This window comes from Centruroides sculpturatus, unplaced genomic scaffold (genome assembly GCF_000671375.1).
Source record: "Centruroides sculpturatus isolate CEXI.00-Female unplaced genomic scaffold, Cexi_2.0 scaffold1965, whole genome shotgun sequence".
NCBI classification, from domain to species: Eukaryota; Metazoa; Arthropoda; class Arachnida; order Scorpiones; family Buthidae; genus Centruroides; species Centruroides sculpturatus.
In genome coordinates this window covers 73,293-93,470 of record NW_019386142.1, presented here as the reverse complement: position 1 = coordinate 93,470, position 20,178 = coordinate 73,293, and the positions used below count along the sequence as shown (strand labels likewise).

At 27.2% G+C, this 20,178-nt stretch overlaps 2 protein-coding genes across 2 annotated transcripts in view; both read right to left on the bottom strand.

Annotated features, from left to right (window-relative positions):
* Positions 1 to 2,591: 2,591 nt before the first annotated feature.
* On the bottom strand, positions 2,592 to 3,935 carry LOC111613777 (cilia- and flagella-associated protein 251-like). Its single transcript, XM_023355123.1, has 3 exons — positions 3,645 to 3,935; positions 3,472 to 3,562; positions 2,592 to 2,715 (listed from the first exon to the last, which is right to left on the bottom strand). Exons 1-3 carry the CDS (start codon positions 3,868 to 3,870, stop codon positions 2,607 to 2,609), a joined length of 426 nt encoding a protein of 141 aa, XP_023210891.1. The 5' UTR covers positions 3,871 to 3,935; the 3' UTR covers positions 2,592 to 2,606.
* Positions 3,936 to 10,924: 6,989 nt separating this feature from the next.
* Positions 10,925 to 20,178, bottom strand: part of LOC111613775 (hepatoma-derived growth factor-related protein 2-like) — a 50,143-nt gene continuing 40,889 nt past the window's right edge. Inside the window, exons 7-14 of the mRNA XM_023355121.1 lie at positions 17,813 to 18,107; positions 17,640 to 17,730; positions 16,802 to 16,883; positions 12,443 to 12,637; positions 11,748 to 11,885; positions 11,418 to 11,663; positions 11,274 to 11,332; positions 10,925 to 11,163 (exon numbers count right to left, since the gene is read on the bottom strand). Coding sequence (XP_023210889.1) covers positions 11,058 to 11,163; positions 11,274 to 11,332; positions 11,418 to 11,663; positions 11,748 to 11,885; positions 12,443 to 12,637; positions 16,802 to 16,883; positions 17,640 to 17,730; positions 17,813 to 18,107 — 1,212 coding nt within the window. The 3' untranslated portion in view covers positions 10,925 to 11,057. The remainder of the gene's footprint in view (positions 11,164 to 11,273; positions 11,333 to 11,417; positions 11,664 to 11,747; positions 11,886 to 12,442; positions 12,638 to 16,801; positions 16,884 to 17,639; positions 17,731 to 17,812; positions 18,108 to 20,178) is intronic.

The following is a 20,178-nucleotide window of genomic DNA, read 5'->3' as shown; positions in this document are numbered from 1 at the left end:
GGCCTAGGACAAACTAGGTAAGCCTAAAGTATTTAGGCCAAACTAGATTGTCCTAGGCTAAACTAGTATATCCTGACACGCGTAGGATAAACTAGTTTGGCCTGAAATTGGGTTTGGCCGGTAACATATATATTAATTAAATAGCTGTNCATTCTCAAGTTTTATGAATAAAAGTACTCAACATAAAAAAAATATAACTGATGTCTAGTGCTGAATATCATTACCCATTTTTGTACTGGGTATATCTGGGTACCAGATACAGAGATATTACTCAGATACCCATACTTATGGGTACCTATTTTGAAAGATTAAGTGTACATGAAAAATCATGAACAAACAAAATTATATAATTATAATAAATTTCTATTAATGCATTCTTTAAATATGTTTTTTCTCATTAATTCTTCTTTTTAATGATTTATTATTTTCAATCAGTTTGTAAAATCAAACTTTTTACAATTAAAATTAATAACTAGAAAAATATTTTTTGGAATCTACTTCAAGGTATAAAATACAATATTTTATTACATAAAAATAATTTTCCTTGTTATAAAGTATAACCATAAAATTAGCTTTGAAAAATAGGAAAAAAAGCAATATTTTCATTTATTATTTAGTAATAAATCCTGCTGTTAGTCACTGAAGTATAAATTGATTTTTTGGTCTAAAATTGTCCTTTAATAATTTTTCTGAACTTATTAAAATACAGTAAAACTCCATTATCCAAGGTCGTACCTTTTTCAGACAAAACTGAAATACACTACTTTTCTTATAATGTAATTTGTAAAAGAAAGTTTAAAATGATAACATGTATTACAAATAATCTGTTTCTGTTACCTTTTATGATTTAAGTTCAATGTGAAACAAACCATTCATATTAAAATGTAACTAAATAATACACATTTTTATTCTTAGAACTATTGTATGTGTCAGCTAGACAATAAATTATGTAAAAATTGTTGTTCTTAAATATGATTACGTTCAATAAAGTGTACTATAATCTGTTACAAAGCTATAAATTTATTAAATTGTCCCTTAATAAACTTTCAAAATTTTATAAAATATTAACAAAAACTTGAAAAAAAATTTAACACCTGCCCTCAAATTGAAGGTGTGAAGGTTAATTGTGAACAGCTCAGAAGGAATTAAAATACCGTACTTCAAAAAAAATTTTGCCGACGTTAGACTGTGCACTCTCAAATTTATGATATTACATAATTAACGTTTTAAGACCTCAAAAGTCATGTAATAACATAAAGTTTCCAAAGCGCAACAAGAGAAAGATGTTATGGGCATCTCAATTTAAACATTAATTAATCATTAATTAAATTAATGAAGTAACATGTGAAAGCTTAGCATTACAAAAATATCATTGCCCATAACAGCAGAAAAAGTGAGAAATAATGATATATCATCGAAATACTTGAGAAAAGTGACTAATTTAAAAATAGTGAGAATAGTAATCCGTTCTGACCTGCATTTTTTTTATCATGACAATCAAAATTCTCACTAAAATAAAAACTGAAAAATGATCAATGATATTATTTAAATTACAATTATTCATCATTTTTTGCCCTTTGCTTTCATTTATAGACTAATCCATTAATACCGGTGCTCAAAATTAAAGAAGGATTTGAAAAGAGTTAAATCATTTCAAATTTTTTTAAAATCAATATTCAGTTATTAGAAGTATAGCCAAATGTTTCCCAAATTCATAATTTTGTCTAATGTATCATTTTGAAAATCACAAGATGTTTTAAAATGTAAATATGGCTATTAGTATTAAAGTATAATATATCAAACTGTTCTTCTTGCCTTCTGCAGCCCAAGTCCAGCATCTCACATCCCTATCCTCGTATGTTGTAATTTATTTGAAATTCCTTATATAAACAATATTAGTTTTATATATGTTACCGGCCAAACTAGTTTAGCATAGGACAATCTAGTTTGGCCTAAATACTTTAGGCTTAACTAGTTTGTCCTAGGCCGAACTGATTTAGAATTATTATTTAAGTCAGGCCTGGCCAACCTAAATTTTTTCACGGGCCACTTTGATCAAGTGTAGCATTACAATGGGCCACAATTTAGGCAAACATGTTTTTAAAAAAGTTAAACAAATACAAAATAAATAAGATTTCATTGTTATGCCAAGAGTTCATACACGCACTTGCACATTATAACAATGACACATGCAAATTTTCATTTATTTTTACTAATTTTTTATTCAATGATGTGTCTCCTCTTTATATGTTTTAGCACTTTTAAGTTAAATCTATATGATACTATTTTTACTCATCGGAAACAACTAAAATGTCAGTAAAAGTTATTATACTATGAGTAAAAATCACTCTCTATTCTAGAATAACATTAATAAGTCTTTTTAGTTTTGATGTAGAAATAATTAAAATCCTAAGATTTCTCATGATATTAATCCTGTTTCTGAGATTTTCAAAGCCAATAAAAACAGTTAGGATCCCAGAATTCCAGAATACTGATTTACTACAAAAGAAACTTAACTGTAAAAATATTTTTTTTAAAAATTAACATGCTATTAGTTATAAAAAAAATCAAATTAATGATTTAAATTGATTATTCCTTAACAATTTTTATACCGAAAATACAAATATGAGTACCTTTTTCAATTTTTTTGTTGACTGAGTTTGAACACTTTCTTCAGTTACAGAGGGTTCAGGAGGCTTCAGAGGAATATTATCCCTATATAATATAAAAACCATATCACAAATAATTTAATAATAAAAACAAATTTTAAATAAATTTAAAACTAAACAAATTATATGCTGTTTTATTAAAGCACTAATAAGCAATATATTCTAAATTGAAATGTTGATTTTAAAATCTGAAAAGACCATTTTAAAATTAAAATTAGCAGAAATAAAAATAACAAATTTTCAGCTACTAAATTATATAACTCAAAAATATTAAAATGCTAATTACAGTTTTTCACTAATATTATGTGAAATATTGCTGGATAATTAAATCATATTTTCTCATAAAATTTTTGGTTGATAAAACTTTTGAAGGCATTATATATACATAAGAATTTTAAATTTAGAATATAGTAACAAAATTTAAGTTTTGATATTAAAATTTCTTAATTTCCAATCAAACTACTTTAACAGTTTATATGGAAATGAAACAATTAGCCTTGCTGCAGTATTTCAGTAATAGAAGCACTTTAAGGACAGCAATATGCAAATGAATGACAAAGCACAATCAGGAGGCATCACAGTTACAGATGTCAACATTACAAAAGCTAATCATTATATTTCTTATATATAATACCAAATTTGAAAATTATTTTCAAACTTGGAATTACAAGTGAAAAATTAATTTATTTATCCACAATTGTTACATATTCAGTTAAATTAACATACAACTTTATTTCTTTCTTATTTTTTTTATAATTGGTTATCATGTAAATCATGAATATTTAAAACATAAAATACATACTCATCACTTTTTTCATCACTACTTAAAGGACTGTCACTTGGACTAATAGATTCAGGAGGTTTTTCTTCTTTTTTAAACTGTTTTTTTGATACTGTGAAAAATATATCAACTTGTTACAGAACAATATATATTATGCAAAATATTTGATATCAAACATTTCTAACAATTCTTACTGGATTTAGATTTCTCTTCTTTGTGAGATTTTTCTTCTTTTGCTTTCTTTTGTTTTGCTTCTTCCTCTTTATTTTCTTCAACTGGTGAAGATAATACAGAAGGTTCTTCTGAATTATTTATTTTTGGTGTTGGCGTTTTTGGTTCTTCTTCGGGTATTTTTTCTTCCTCCTCCTCCTCCTCTTCTTCTGATTCACTTTCAGAACTAAATCTCTTCCTTTTAATCATCCGACCGCTTCGGCTTCGTTCTGGTTCAGGTTTGGGTTGTTTGTTACGTTTCTCTCGTTTTACTTTTATCTAAGAATTATAATTTTTATTTCAACAAATTAAAATTATTCANATTAATTAAAATTAATTTTTCATTGCTTACCAGATTTGTTAAACTTAAACTATACTTTATTTCTTCATCAATTTCTGTCAGACGAGTTTCAATCTGACCCACTAAAAATATCCACAAACTATTATTAAAAAAGCTTAATATATAATTTATTAAAGCAAATGAATTAAATATGAAAATGGTAAATATCATTTTATAAACACAATTGTGTATCATTTATATTTCTAAAATAATATAATAGTATTAAATTCTCTGAATCTTATGTTAAATCCATTAAATAATTTATGCATGTGCTAAATGTAACAGAAAATTTCTCAATTACATTTAATGTATTATAGAATATTACATAATAATAATCAAATGATAGAGCTGGATGAACTATTAAGCCAGAATTTGGCTAATTTGGACTAAAGTTAGACAGTTCTACTGCCATCATATATTGTATTTAGTAATTAGCTAAGTTCTCTAGCTCAATAATTATCCAGTGCTATTGTTTGATTATTATTATAATGCAAGCTTGGTTTTCTATACATTTATATAAATTTGTTTTAAATTAATATGGATAGTATTAATAATAAAATGATTTTATATCAAAATATGTATATAATTAAATAGATAATCTGTAAAAAAAAAAAAGATTACAGTAATGGCTTTCTAACAATTGTACTGTACAATCATTATAAAAAGATTTTTAATGGTTTTTTTTAAAATAAAAAGTTTCTTTTCAAAATACAAAAAGTGATCAAATTTGATTCACTGAGATGTAAAGTACATGTACTGTACATTCCTAGTCCATTATTTTTTTGTTTTTAATTTCTGTTAAAAATGCCAAGTGATTCTTCTTAAAAGAGAAATCCTAATAAAATAATTTTCCAATGACGATTTTAGTCTACAAAATATTAAAAAGTTTCCAAGAAGTCAATCTGTAATATGCTGCACTGCAAAGATAGAATAAGACAAATTATGGCAGTTGATGGAAAGATGGCAAAAAGAAAACACAAAAAAAGCCTGGACTAAGTACTTGGTCAAACTGATGATCAAAGTAGTAGTAAAAAAGAATCCTTGTCTCAGAGAATGATAGCAAATAAACTAAACATTTCACAATCATCAACCAAATTATTCATGAAGATCTTGGTTTGATAAAGGCAAGAAAAAAGATTCATAAACTGAAGTTGTGAGGAAAAATGTGATTAATTGCAGAAAGTTGTGAAAAAATCTTGCAGCTACCAGGCAAAAATATTCTCATCACTTTGGATGAAACTTATGGTTATACCTAAATTAATGCAACTGCAAAAAGAGAATTTCTTATATTAAATCTTGGAAACAACTATTCAAAAGTTGCTTGAAATACTTCCTAAAAGTTGGCCTGTAGCCTGTATAGCAGTTGGAATAATCAATGAATTCAGTGTCTTACTACTCATCAAAGTGCTTCCTAAGAATATGATTAATGGAGAACTATACCATGACTATGTCTTCATGTCAATGAAAATTATCTTCCACGTCTTTATCCTCATAAAATGATAAAGTTACATGTCATATAAAACTTCATCATATCATAGACCAACTTGGTTCAATCATATCGCCAAGAGATAATTAATTCCAGTTGTATTCCTTAAGTGGAAAACAGACATTCCCCAAATGATACTAGTCTGTTCAAAGTTTTTGGATTTGGCTATCTCAAGCAAAAACTTTTCTCTAAAATGGTGCACATGTTAGCTGGTTTGTGGAAAAAAGAAATTGAGACTTGGAACAAGATTCCTCAATACTTGATTGAATGACCAATTCAAGAATGGAAACAGTAATTGATGCAGAATCATAACAAATCCCAGGGAAACATTTAACATAGAAAAAAGTTCACAACTGATTATTGCATGTATATTATGTTATTTACATTTTATTTTGTAAAATATAAATAAAATCTGATCACCTTCTGTATATTCATTAACACATTTTCTGCTGATGACAAAATTTTGCAACATTCTGACACTGAAAATTTTTGGTAAATTGTACATGCATTATTTTTTGGATGTTATTTATTACTACATGGAAGTTTAAGAAACATTGTGAATACTATATTTTAATGTATTATTTCATACTTTCTCAGGTTATATTTAATTATGATAGTTTTCATCATTTTGTCCTCAGGTAGATGCCAATAACTTGCATTTAACGTCATTACATAAAATTCTGTAAATATTGCTCAACATATAAAAAATATATATAAATATATATATATTTATATATTTATATTTAATAATATATATTCTTAATGTGTGTATAAAAGTGACATACTATATGAAAAAACACAAACTGGCATATTTGGTGCAACATTTTGTTTCAATGGTGGTAGTGAGTGTTAACATCCTTGCTCAGGTGACAATATGGAAATAAAATGTGCCTAAAACAGAAGAGCTGAACTCAGTGAACACTTATACTTAAAAGATTCTGTCCTTTTTATCTACTGAATAACATTAATCAACACAAAAGACGGAGATTAAAACAGGATAATATCCAATAAACACTTTATTAAATGAATACGCTAAAATATTCTATATGAAACTTATTCTTTTAATACAGGCATACCTCGACTTACGTCGTTTCGAGTTACGTCATTCCCGATTATACGTCGTTTGTCAAAAAAGTATATGGAAAAATATAAATCGAGTTTAAGTCATTTTATTCGACTTTACGTCCGCCCGCCACAAATATTGAAGTCGTAATATCACTAGAAAAACGTTTAAAGCACATAAAATCATATTAAAATATATACGAGTATGTTCTGTATTTACAGTACACGCATTCGTAAATTTAGAATACTTTTTTCTGTACTATATTAAAAACTAAAATTTATTTGTTTATAAGCTTAAAATAGAGTTTTATTAACCATATATTATTAAAAATGCATTAATAAATAAAATACAGAACAGGGAATAATAATTTATGGTTTAGCGTAGTGACAAGTAGATTCGGAGACAAGTAAATTCGACTTACGTCGTTTTCCTGGAACCAATTAACGACGTAAGGCGAGGTATACCTGTATTTCATTTATATATTTCAAATCTGTGTTTCTCAACTTTTTCTCATCATGGACCAGTAAAATTACAAAATATTTTACATGAACCAGTCATTATATGTGACTATGAATTATTCTTATTTATTATGCTTAAATATGCTTATCTATGGCATATTACGATGTACATAACAAAATATGTACAGTAACTATAAATTACCATTTATGTCACTCATAATCAACTGTGCCAGCATCAGTATGGACAAATATTTTCTGTGGACTGGTGAAAGTTTTTAGAGGATTGGCACCAGTCCATGGTTTGGTAATTGAAAAACACTGGGTTAAACCAATATTTCAGAAGGGCAAATATTAGTTATAATATATAACTAAACTATTATATTTAATTTTTGAACAAGCTAAGAATTGGACTTTTTATCCACTATAGATTCTGATCTTCAATAAAAGTGGCTATTTTAGTTTTCTATATATACAGGGTTGTCTCAGTTAAACGTTTCAGAACTTCTAAGAGGGATAGGCTGCATCCCAATGCCTCGGAATCATATAGCAATGCAGAGTCGGAAATGCTTACCTGAAGCGGTGATGTACACAGAAACATCATAAAGAAGACAACCGTAAGTGAATATTCATTTTAATAATATATGTACAAAAACAAAAGAAACATGTGTCAAAGAAAGTGTTCGAAGTTTCTTCCACTGACTGCAACGCAGACCTCACATCCACAGCACATGGAATTCTGAACATTCTGGAATAATCCAGGCTCATCTCAAATTTCTCCAGCAGCTACAGCAATTCTTGCAACCAGCTCCTCAGCATTGTCAATGGAGGTGTCGTAAACCAGTGTTTTCATATGCTCCCAGAAATAAAAATCAAGACATAATAGGTCTGGTGACCAAGCAGGCCAACGCATGGAACCACCACATCCGATCCACTGTTGGCCAAATGAAATGTCTACAACGCCATCTACCGCGTCAGGAAAGCATCTCTGACCCCACATTGCTATATGATTCCGAGTCGTTGGGATGCACCCTACCCCTCTTAGAAGTTTCGAAACGTTTAACTGAGACACCCTGTAAATGTTTATCAACATAAATGAAAAGTTCATTATTGTATTCATATACAACACTAGCCACAAACTTTACAGAAAATGCTAATATGCATTGTAAATAAAATGTATTAAATTCATTCATGGCTATACAAATATCATTCTAGCAATAATGAATTTATGAATATACAGTAGAACCCACTTATTGTAATCACTTTGGGTCTTGTTTATTTTGATGATAACATTAAACAAAAAAATAGCTGTTTATTATCAAACAATACTACAATTAGAGAAAATTCTGGTTTTATTGTGTACTGTACATTAAAAAATGTATAATTTTAAGATTCATTAATTATTATTATTAATAAATAGTAATTCATAGAGTGTTGTTTGCATGCTGTTTTTTGCAATAGCTTTAACAGCTAGTATATAATTGAATAAAGAAATGAGAGTGATATAAACTACTGTAATATAAGCAAATAATGGCTAAAACAATTAATGCTTAATATTTAAAGTACTGATTAAGACTGATAATGATAACTAATAACAAAGGCAATATACATCTCATCTACTTTTTCTTAATTTTCAGTATTCAATAAATTTTTTAATTAAAGCTTGAAATTTGGCAACTGATATAATTAGTTTATAAAATAACATGTAAAATGGACATAATGTGAGCTATTAGCCAATGGAATTATAATTTAAATGACAAATTGGGATGATATTGAAGGTAATAAGATGGAAAAAATGAGTTTTGGAATAGTTGAAAGTGTGAATAAGATGCAATTTGGAATGATATTCAATTTTCTACATTTTTAATGATGAAAATATTTTATTGTGATGCCCTTTTCATTATTAATTGGATAGCACAGATGATACAAAATTTTTAAAAAGAGATAAGACAGTTTGGAATGGTTCAATTCAACTGATAGTGATTAAGTGTTATAAGCCACATATTGAAGCTGATAGTGTGAAAAGACAGCTTAAAAAGTCTAGTTACCTGAAGATAACAAAAACAAACTCTAATTACAATAAGCACATTTTATAAGTTTATTTTAATTTGCATGCACAACAATCTACAACAATATCTACATCAACAAATTACAACAATATCTGTAATTACAATAAACAGATTCTACTATATCTGGTATGAAACTGAATGTATAATATCAATATTTCATCATTTACAAATTTTATTCTAAATCAGTTAAAATCTTGAATAATGTATGACAAACACATTTATTAAATCCATCTAGATTCGATCTAGATGAATTTAATAAATGTACTTTTCATAGTTTATTTTCATTACCAAATTCCCTGACTATTGATCAATCTAAGGTATATTCTGAATTCAATTTTTACTTGATTTGTACTTTTTTTTTATTCTGTATGTCTACTTTGTTTTTTATATTCCAATAATTAGCTATAAAAATTCTCATAATTTTACTGATTATCAATTATAGTAAATTATATATGGATTCTCAAAATTATTATTTAGCTAAACTAATGATTTTGTTGTGATACTATCCTTCTTATAAAGAAAAATCAGTAAAAATACTTGAATAGAAGATTTTATCAGGTAATTGGGTTCTCAGGAGTGATTTTAATGCTTGTATTAACGATTTATTTGCTACAAATTATAATGGTAACAGCATTAAAATTTTAAGTGTTCAATGTATTAAAATCAATTTGTTCAAATTTGAATTGTTCATCACCATCTAGGAGAATGATAAATTTATGTATTTTTCTCACTCTGTTTTGTAATTTTTCAACAGAATTTTGATTAAGAAATCTTAATTAATGAAGTACATCCAAACCAGAAGGAAAGATGTGAAACCCCAAGGACGGCATTGGGAAACCACTTTGGTATTCTCCCAGCATTTGTCATTATGAATGTGTTATGAAAAAGGATGCCAAAACAATCTGACTAATTAGATCTATTGTTTTAATACCTGTTTTTAGGAAAATATTTAATTTAATGTTGCAAACAGATTTAAAGAATAAATAATAGATATAATTGAAAACCAAGTAATCATTTTCATTCTCTGAAAATTTAGGTGTAAAAAGATGCATTATTCCAGTTACTCTTGATTATATAAATATGATTAATGACAAAGAAGTATAAAATATAAAACACACACAACATACATTTTTAGAGAAAAAAATATATATTTTCTCTAAAAGTATATGTTCTAAAACACCAAAAAAATCTCATTGACAAAAAACAGACATTTTGCGGCACCAACACATCATCTTTGGATATAGGTTATATATAAATTAATGAAATTGTTTAATTATATTACTCCAATTTTATTTTTAAAACATTTTCACCTTACTATTTTTGATGTAAGGATTCGTTATTCTCATTGGTCATTTAAATGATATTTTTATATAAAATTTAAACTGTTCACTATCCTATTGTAAAGTTTCTATCAAATGCATTTGAAAATAAAGAAATCCAAAACTAACTTGTGCAAGGGGGAAAAAATCACAAATTATCCAATATTAAAGCCATTCTAATTTTATTTAAAATCATATGTGGCAAGCATATAATTTAAGCTACCTACAAGGTGTTCTTTCTAAGTAGCAATAGTTATTGCCAATTGTATATCAAAAATATATGATTATCAAATAGTTTACGCAAGAAAATCTTCTCTTAATTTCATATAGTATTTCTATTTTGAAGGTAACTGTAGAAGTTAAAGTGAATGCATGAGAGAAAACAATAAATTTCTCACTAATAAAAATATTAAAAAATACAAATTCAAAAACATTAAAAGAATTTAAATTACAGACTCATTCCTCATCAATACAATTTATTCCATTCTGAACTATCAAAATAATCACTAACACACAATATTTATTATACATTGTAGGTCTAATAATACATAAGAAACATAATAGCAATTTGCTTATAAATATCAAATTATTAAATATTTGAAATACTTTCTATGATTTCATAAATAAATATGCCTTTTTAATTAAATAAATGTCATTGACAAAAGTTAATGGATGGTTTTTATCTTACATTTTAATTTTTCAATTTTTTCTCGCTTTTTCTTTTCGTATTTTTCTTTTTTCATCCTTTCTTTTTCCTCCTCTTTTTCTGCTCTAAAATATTAGAAAGGAAACAGTAATTATTGCAGTGAATATAATAACCTAGTTGTAATATTTATTATTTTCCAAATATTTTGTCAAATAACTTCTATGGCTAAACTTACATTTTACGTTGAAGTTTCTCCATTGAACTCTCTTTCATAGAACTTTCATTTCGAACAGTCTAAATGGTTTAATGATAGTTTTTTTATTTTCAATTTCTTTAAATATCTTTTTTCTCATTGCAGTTAAAAATTATTTTTACTTACATCTTTATTTTTCTTCACATCATCTTGATTATCCTCTTTTTTATTTTTTTCTTCTGGTTTTATTTGAGGTGTAGAATGATGTTTGCTTTTACCACTGCTATGCTTTTCCTCTTTTTTTTTTGACTTTTTATGATCTGAACTTTCATCTGATTTTTTATCTTTGCTTATTTTTTTCTGTTGGTCTTTCTGTTGTAAAATTTTTCCTTTATCTTTTTGATGTGAAGATATAACAATGGTGGAATGATTCTGAAACAATATCAAAATTGAACAAATTAGTACAATCAACAGTTATAAATATCATTAAAAAAATTATTAATCAAAATAATTAACCTTCTCTGTCTTCTTTTTATCTAATTCAGAATCAGAACTAGAACTTAGAGCTTTTTCTGAACTACTACTAGAATACTTCTTTTTTGATTTTGATTTCTTTACTTTATCCAATTTCATTTTCTTCTTCTTATGTTTGTCCTGCAAAATAAAAAAAATAAAATAAAATAAAATGCAGAAGATAAATATTTCTAAATAAAATAATTTTTACTTTCAAATATATATTAAACCACATTATTGGTTGAATGCATTTTCTTCAGTACACTTCACTATAGAGATCAGTGGTGTGATTTAGTTAAAACTATTATGATATGTAACACATAAAAACAGTATATTTTGACAATACTATTCAAAAAACATGCTATTTTGAAACAAGGACAGTCCAATAACATGTACACCAACCTGATACATTAGTATTACCAAATTATCTGCCAGATTACTTATCAGGCTATATTAAAATTAATTAATAAGCAGTCAGTACTGTAACCAGTATGGCTATATCTAAATTAATCAATTAATAGTTATGGAAGTAAAGACATTAATGCAAATTCAGATATTTACTCTACATTTGCATTACTGAACCTTTCTCATAGGTTTACCGTGTATTTTATTTTTGGCCAACACATATGAGAATCCTTGTTTTTATACTGGACAACATTACTCTGTGATTAATTTATGATTGTTTTACTTTTGATTACCTTTCTTTCTTTTTTCTTTTCAAATTCTGAGTCAGATGAACTAGATACTTCTGAATCGCTGGTACCATAAGAACTGCTGACACTGCTGTCACCACTACTACTAGCCTTGCTTCGACTTTTAGATTTTTTTATTTTATCTAATTTAATTTTCTTAGATTCTTTCCTCTTTTTCCTCTCTTTCTGTTTTTGTTTATCCTTAAATAAAAAAAAATTACAAAATTAGTTTTAAAAAATTCTAATATATAAAAATCAATCCATTTCACTTTCTTTTGTTATAATTAAGATTACGTTGGCTTTAAAAAAAGCATGCTTACTTTAAAACAAAATGCTTGCTAATTTCAAACCTATTTAGTTAATCTCCATTCTCAAGTTTTATGAATAAAAGTACTCAACATAAAAAAAATATAACTGATGTCTAGTGCTGAATATCATTACCCATTTTTGTACTGGGTATATCTGGGTACCAGATACAGAGATATTACTCAGATACCCATACTTATGGGTACCTATTTTGAAAGATTAAGTGTACATGAAAAATCATGAACAAACAAAATTATATAATTATAATAAATTTCTATTAATGCATTCTTTAAATATGTTTTTTCTCATTAATTCTTCTTTTTAATGATTTATTATTTTCAATCAGTTTGTAAAATCAAACTTTTTACAATTAAAATTAATAACTAGAAAAATATTTTTTGGAATCTACTTCAAGGTATAAAATACAATATTTTATTACATAAAAATAATTTTCCTTGTTATAAAGTATAACCATAAAATTAGCTTTGAAAAATAGGAAAAAAAGCAATATTTTCATTTATTATTTAGTAATAAATCCTGCTGTTAGTCACTGAAGTATAAATTGATTTTTTGGTCTAAAATTGTCCTTTAATAATTTTTCTGAACTTATTAAAATACAGTAAAACTCCATTATCCAAGGTCGTACCTTTTTCAGACAAAACTGAAATACACTACTTTTCTTATAATGTAATTTGTAAAAGAAAGTTTAAAATGATAACATGTATTACAAATAATCTGTTTCTGTTACCTTTTATGATTTAAGTTCAATGTGAAACAAACCATTCATATTAAAATGTAACTAAATAATACACATTTTTATTCTTAGAACTATTGTATGTGTCAGCTAGACAATAAATTATGTAAAAATTGTTGTTCTTAAATATGATTACGTTCAATAAAGTGTACTATAATCTGTTACAAAGCTATAAATTTATTAAATTGTCCCTTAATAAACTTTCAAAATTTTATAAAATATTAACAAAAACTTGAAAAAAAATTTAACACCTGCCCTCAAATTGAAGGTGTGAAGGTTAATTGTGAACAGCTCAGAAGGAATTAAAATACCGTACTTCAAAAAAAATTTTGCCGACGTTAGACTGTGCACTCTCAAATTTATGATATTACATAATTAACGTTTTAAGACCTCAAAAGTCATGTAATAACATAAAGTTTCCAAAGCGCAACAAGAGAAAGATGTTATGGGCATCTCAATTTAAACATTAATTAATCATTAATTAAATTAATGAAGTAACATGTGAAAGCTTAGCATTACAAAAATATCATTGCCCATAACAGCAGAAAAAGTGAGAAATAATGATATATCATCGAAATACTTGAGAAAAGTGACTAATTTAAAAATAGTGAGAATAGTAATCCGTTCTGACCTGCATTTTTTTTATCATGACAATCAAAATTCTCACTAAAATAAAAACTGAAAAATGATCAATGATATTATTTAAATTACAATTATTCATCATTTTTTGCCCTTTGCTTTCATTTATAGACTAATCCATTAATACCGGTGCTCAAAATTAAAGAAGGATTTGAAAAGAGTTAAATCATTTCAAATTTTTTTAAAATCAATATTCAGTTATTAGAAGTATAGCCAAATGTTTCCCAAATTCATAATTTTGTCTAATGTATCATTTTGAAAATCACAAGATGTTTTAAAATGTAAATATGGCTATTAGTATTAAAGTATAATATATCAAACTGTTCTTCTTGCCTTCTGCAGCCCAAGTCCAGCATCTCACATCCCTATCCTCGTATGTTGTAATTTATTTGAAATTCCTTATATAAACAATATTAGTTTTATATATGTTACCGGCCAAACTAGTTTAGCATAGGACAATCTAGTTTGGCCTAAATACTTTAGGCTTAACTAGTTTGTCCTAGGCCGAACTGATTTAGAATTATTATTTAAGTCAGGCCTGGCCAACCTAAATTTTTTCACGGGCCACTTTGATCAAGTGTAGCATTACAATGGGCCACAATTTAGGCAAACATGTTTTTAAAAAAGTTAAACAAATACAAAATAAATAAGATTTCATTGTTATGCCAAGAGTTCATACACGCACTTGCACATTATAACAATGACACATGCAAATTTTCATTTATTTAATTGTTTTGGTATACACAAAATGGAAAACGAAAGTTTTAATAGATATATATCACTTAGCAGGCCACACAATTTAATGTGACGAGCCGCGGGTTGGCCAGGCCTGATTTAAGTATATTAATGGTTAAAATAAAATTAAAAGGCAATCAGTTAGATCAGTGTTTTTCAACCTGTGGGTCGCGACCCCAGGGGGTCGCGAAGCCTTACACGGGGGGTCGCGGGTAGAAGAAAAAGACAAGTGTTTGTAGGTCCTACATTAAAAAAACTACAATTTCAGCGAGAATTACGGCCCACCCCAGAAAATGATAGCGGAAAAAGTGTTGAGCTGATTTGCAAAAGGAAATAAAAAGTAGAAAAGTAAAAGCTGAAAATTCAGATCCTAAAATAGAAAAAAGAAAAAGAAAAAAGGTCAACAGTTTCCTGTGCCTAATATTATAATTAAAGGAAGTTTCATACTTTGTGTGTTAAATTATTGTCAATTCTTCCGAAATTTTCATTTTAATCAACAATAATTTGTCTCAACAGAAAGAAAATTAAATACATAGTTTTTAAGATCACTGATATAGTTTTAATATGGCCCTAGGGGGGTCGCCAGAATTTTTTAACTTGTAAAGGGGTCGCGTATTCAAGAAGGTTGAAAAACACTGAGTTAGATGAACAATAATTATTCAAACATAGTCTACTTAATTATAAAAAACAGTATTGATTAGAAGTGACACAACACTTGTGCAAAACTATAAAATAAAAATAAGCTAATTAGTACTTATCAGTTTGTATTTTTTTTATTAAGCCATGCAATTTTAAAGGTAATTAACAATCAAAAACATTTTCAAAAATTCAAACAAAATAATAAAAATAACTTTTAAAGTCAAACTAAAATTAAAAATGAACTTGTTTGTGTTTCTTAGTGTAACATATAAAATATTTAATCTTTTATTTATTTTTACAGGGTGGGTTAAGTGTACCTAGGTAACCTCAATGGCGACACTTCGGACTGTTCGTGCTCCCGACGGACTCCTCCCAGAGGGGAGCCACCGGTAGGCCACCCATTGTTTAACGTCACTAGTTATTGATTCACGATAGTTCTTGAACAAAAGAAAAAAAAGGAAACGTCTACTAAAAATGTAGTTAACCTAACCAAACCAACCTAACCGAAACACTGCCATTGGGGTTACCTAGGTACAATTTAACCACTGGGTATACTGTGGTGGCATTTCGAATTACACAAAATCATTTTTTTACACTGGCACCTATTTGTAGTACATAAATCAGTTTGGCCTAGGACAAACTAGGTAAGCCTAAAGTATTTAGGCCAAACTAGATTGTCCTAGGCTAAACTAGTATATCCTGACACGCGTAGGATAAACTAGTTTGGCCTGAAATTGGGTTTGGCCGGTAACATATATATTAATTAAATAGCTGTAAATAATTTAAAAATTCAATAAAAAATAAACAATATAGTCAATCATAAAGAATAATTAAATAATTATAGAAATACTATAATTTTCATTTATTTTTACTAATTTTTTATTCAATGATGTGTCTCCTCTTTATATGTTTTAGCACTTTTAAGTTAAATCTATATGATACTATTTTTACTCATCGGAAACAACTAAAATGTCAGTAAAAGTTATTATACTATGAGTAAAAATCACTCTCTATTCTAGAATAACATTAATAAGTCTTTTTAGTTTTGATGTAGAAATAATTAAAATCCTAAGATTTCTCATGATATTAATCCTGTTTCTGAGATTTTCAAAGCCAATAAAAACAGTTAGGATCCCAGAATTCCAGAATACTGATTTACTACAAAAGAAACTTAACTGTAAAAATATTTTTTTTAAAAATTAACATGCTATTAGTTATAAAAAAAATCAAATTAATGATTTAAATTGATTATTCCTTAACAATTTTTATACCGAAAATACAAATATGAGTACCTTTTTCAATTTTTTTGTTGACTGAGTTTGAACACTTTCTTCAGTTACAGAGGGTTCAGGAGGCTTCAGAGGAATATTATCCCTATATAATATAAAAACCATATCACAAATAATTTAATAATAAAAACAAATTTTAAATAAATTTAAAACTAAACAAATTATATGCTGTTTTATTAAAGCACTAATAAGCAATATATTCTAAATTGAAATGTTGATTTTAAAATCTGAAAAGACCATTTTAAAATTAAAATTAGCAGAAATAAAAATAACAAATTTTCAGCTACTAAATTATATAACTCAAAAATATTAAAATGCTAATTACAGTTTTTCACTAATATTATGTGAAATATTGCTGGATAATTAAATCATATTTTCTCATAAAATTTTTGGTTGATAAAACTTTTGAAGGCATTATATATACATAAGAATTTTAAATTTAGAATATAGTAACAAAATTTAAGTTTTGATATTAAAATTTCTTAATTTCCAATCAAACTACTTTAACAGTTTATATGGAAATGAAACAATTAGCCTTGCTGCAGTATTTCAGTAATAGAAGCACTTTAAGGACAGCAATATGCAAATGAATGACAAAGCACAATCAGGAGGCATCACAGTTACAGATGTCAACATTACAAAAGCTAATCATTATATTTCTTATATATAATACCAAATTTGAAAATTATTTTCAAACTTGGAATTACAAGTGAAAAATTAATTTATTTATCCACAATTGTTACATATTCAGTTAAATTAACATACAACTTTATTTCTTTCTTATTTTTTTTATAATTGGTTATCATGTAAATCATGAATATTTAAAACATAAAATACATACTCATCACTTTTTTCATCACTACTTAAAGGACTGTCACTTGGACTAATAGATTCAGGAGGTTTTTCTTCTTTTTTAAACTGTTTTTTTGATACTGTGAAAAATATATCAACTTGTTACAGAACAATATATATTATGCAAAATATTTGATATCAAACATTTCTAACAATTCTTACTGGATTTAGATTTCTCTTCTTTGTGAGATTTTTCTTCTTTTGCTTTCTTTTGTTTTGCTTCTTCCTCTTTATTTTCTTCAACTGGTGAAGATAATACAGAAGGTTCTTCTGAATTATTTATTTTTGGTGTTGGCGTTTTTGGTTCTTCTTCGGGTATTTTTTCTTCCTCCTCCTCCTCCTCTTCTTCTGATTCACTTTCAGAACTAAATCTCTTCCTTTTAATCATCCGACCGCTTCGGCTTCGTTCTGGTTCAGGTTTGGGTTGTTTGTTACGTTTCTCTCGTTTTACTTTTATCTAAGAATTATAATTTTTATTTCAACAAATTAAAATTATTCAAAACTACTAAATTATATACTTAAATTATGGGATAAAATTATTTAATTAATTATATAAAAAAATTTTTTTGAATAAGTGTTTATATACATGTATGCCTATACAGTGGGTTATCAGTTAACATAATCCATTCCAAGAGTTTGTTCATTATCCAAATTGTTCGTTAACCAATTATCAATTTACCATAGGTTTTTATGGAAATTTGATTAATTTGTTCTGGAGACTCCAAAAAATAAAAAATATATGCTTTTTTTACTATGTTTATTAATATGTAATAGTAAAAATACATATATATGCAGTGTTACATTTTTATTAGTCATGTTTTTTCCGTTTGTAGGGATTAAAGAATCTGTCCAATGTTGATTGCTTTTCTCTTTTCTTAGGGATTTTTCGGAAGTAATTAATAGTATTGTAGAGATTCTAATTGTAGAGATCCCCAACCCCATTAATCTTATTATGGTTTGGATGCCACTTGGATGATTGTTGTTCTGACATCCTCCCACTTCTTCAAAAGATCTTTAGTAGCAGATGTTGACATTAGTCCTCTTTCGTCTTCCTCTTTTTCAAAAGAAAACACATCTCGCTGAGTTTCTTAGTATTTGTCATTTGAGAGTTCTTGGAGTTCTTCTGTCGTCAGATCAGTTTCAGGTTCCATTATGAGCTCTTAAATACTCTATTTCTCAGATGTGATTTTCATTACTCCATTAGCAGCTTGAGACTTCTTGATATATCTTTCATAGATAAGATTGTGCCTACTGTAGATCTTTTCAAGCCATACTGCCTAGCAACATCAGACATCTTATGCCCACTTTCTACCTTGGCTATTATCTCTTACTTGGTTTCTATGGTGAGCACAGTTCTGACACTCCACTCTTTTTAGGCTCCATAATATTATCAGTTTCTTTTTTAAATAAAAAGTTCAGAAAAGCACTTACAAAACTTCAGAGAACAGAAATCAACTAGCCCACAAATAGTTATTTAAATGCAAGGCCTGGATGAAATTTGAAATTTGGTATTAAAATGTTAACAAATATCCGACGGGACAGTTAAACTTTCACATTTCGTAAATAAACCTCAACGCAAAACTATATTTGTCAGAAAGGTAAACAAAAAGCTGGAATTACAAGGGAGAGCTTCAAAATTTAGAGGAATACTATCTGATCGGTATCGGGTTGAGTGTCGACGTTGACAACTCCTGCGCTCCGAAAGGTTTTGAATTGTTACCTGAAGACAAGGGAAAATCAATCGGTATTTGTTATTTTCCATAGATTCTTTTTATATTTGTTTAATAAAGTGTTCATTATCTGAACATGTGTTCGTTGTTCGATCATAAAAATCTTTCGCGAAAGTGTTCGTTATCCGATTTGTTCTCTATCTGAACTGTTCGTTAACCAATCGCCCACTGTACATCTATACATGTATAAAAATGTGTTACCTTTTTAAGTTTTTACACACACACACACTCTTGTGTGTGTGTTTTTAAATCATATACAGTAGATCGTCGTTTATCTGAATCAATTGGGGACTGGGGTTGTTTGAATAACTTATTTTTTGGATAACTGATTATGTATGAAAAAATATATTAACCTATCCCATATTGAAATTTTTCTCCATTGCATGTTGTTTCACATTGAATTTCCATCGATGTTAAGCCTAACGAAAATTTTTATAATAATACTGGTGGCTATTGTATTGTTAAAAATTATTTCTTTATTTCGTACAAACAAAATAAATATATTGAAAAATATAAAAACAAAAAAAAATTATACTTTAGAAGTTAATCTAGTATCAAAAATGTTTGATTCAGCACAACACAGTCCGACTGGAATGCTTTCGGTTAACCGACGTTTCAATTGATCGACTTTCAGATAAATGAACTCTACTGTATTTGAAAATTTAGTTACTAAAATATTTGATTTACGAAGGTTAAAGTATGACATTCTAAAGCCTATACATTCATCTTCAGATATTACTTTTGTACACAATATCAAATTGTCACAAGCATTTGGAACTGACCATCATTTACAATAAT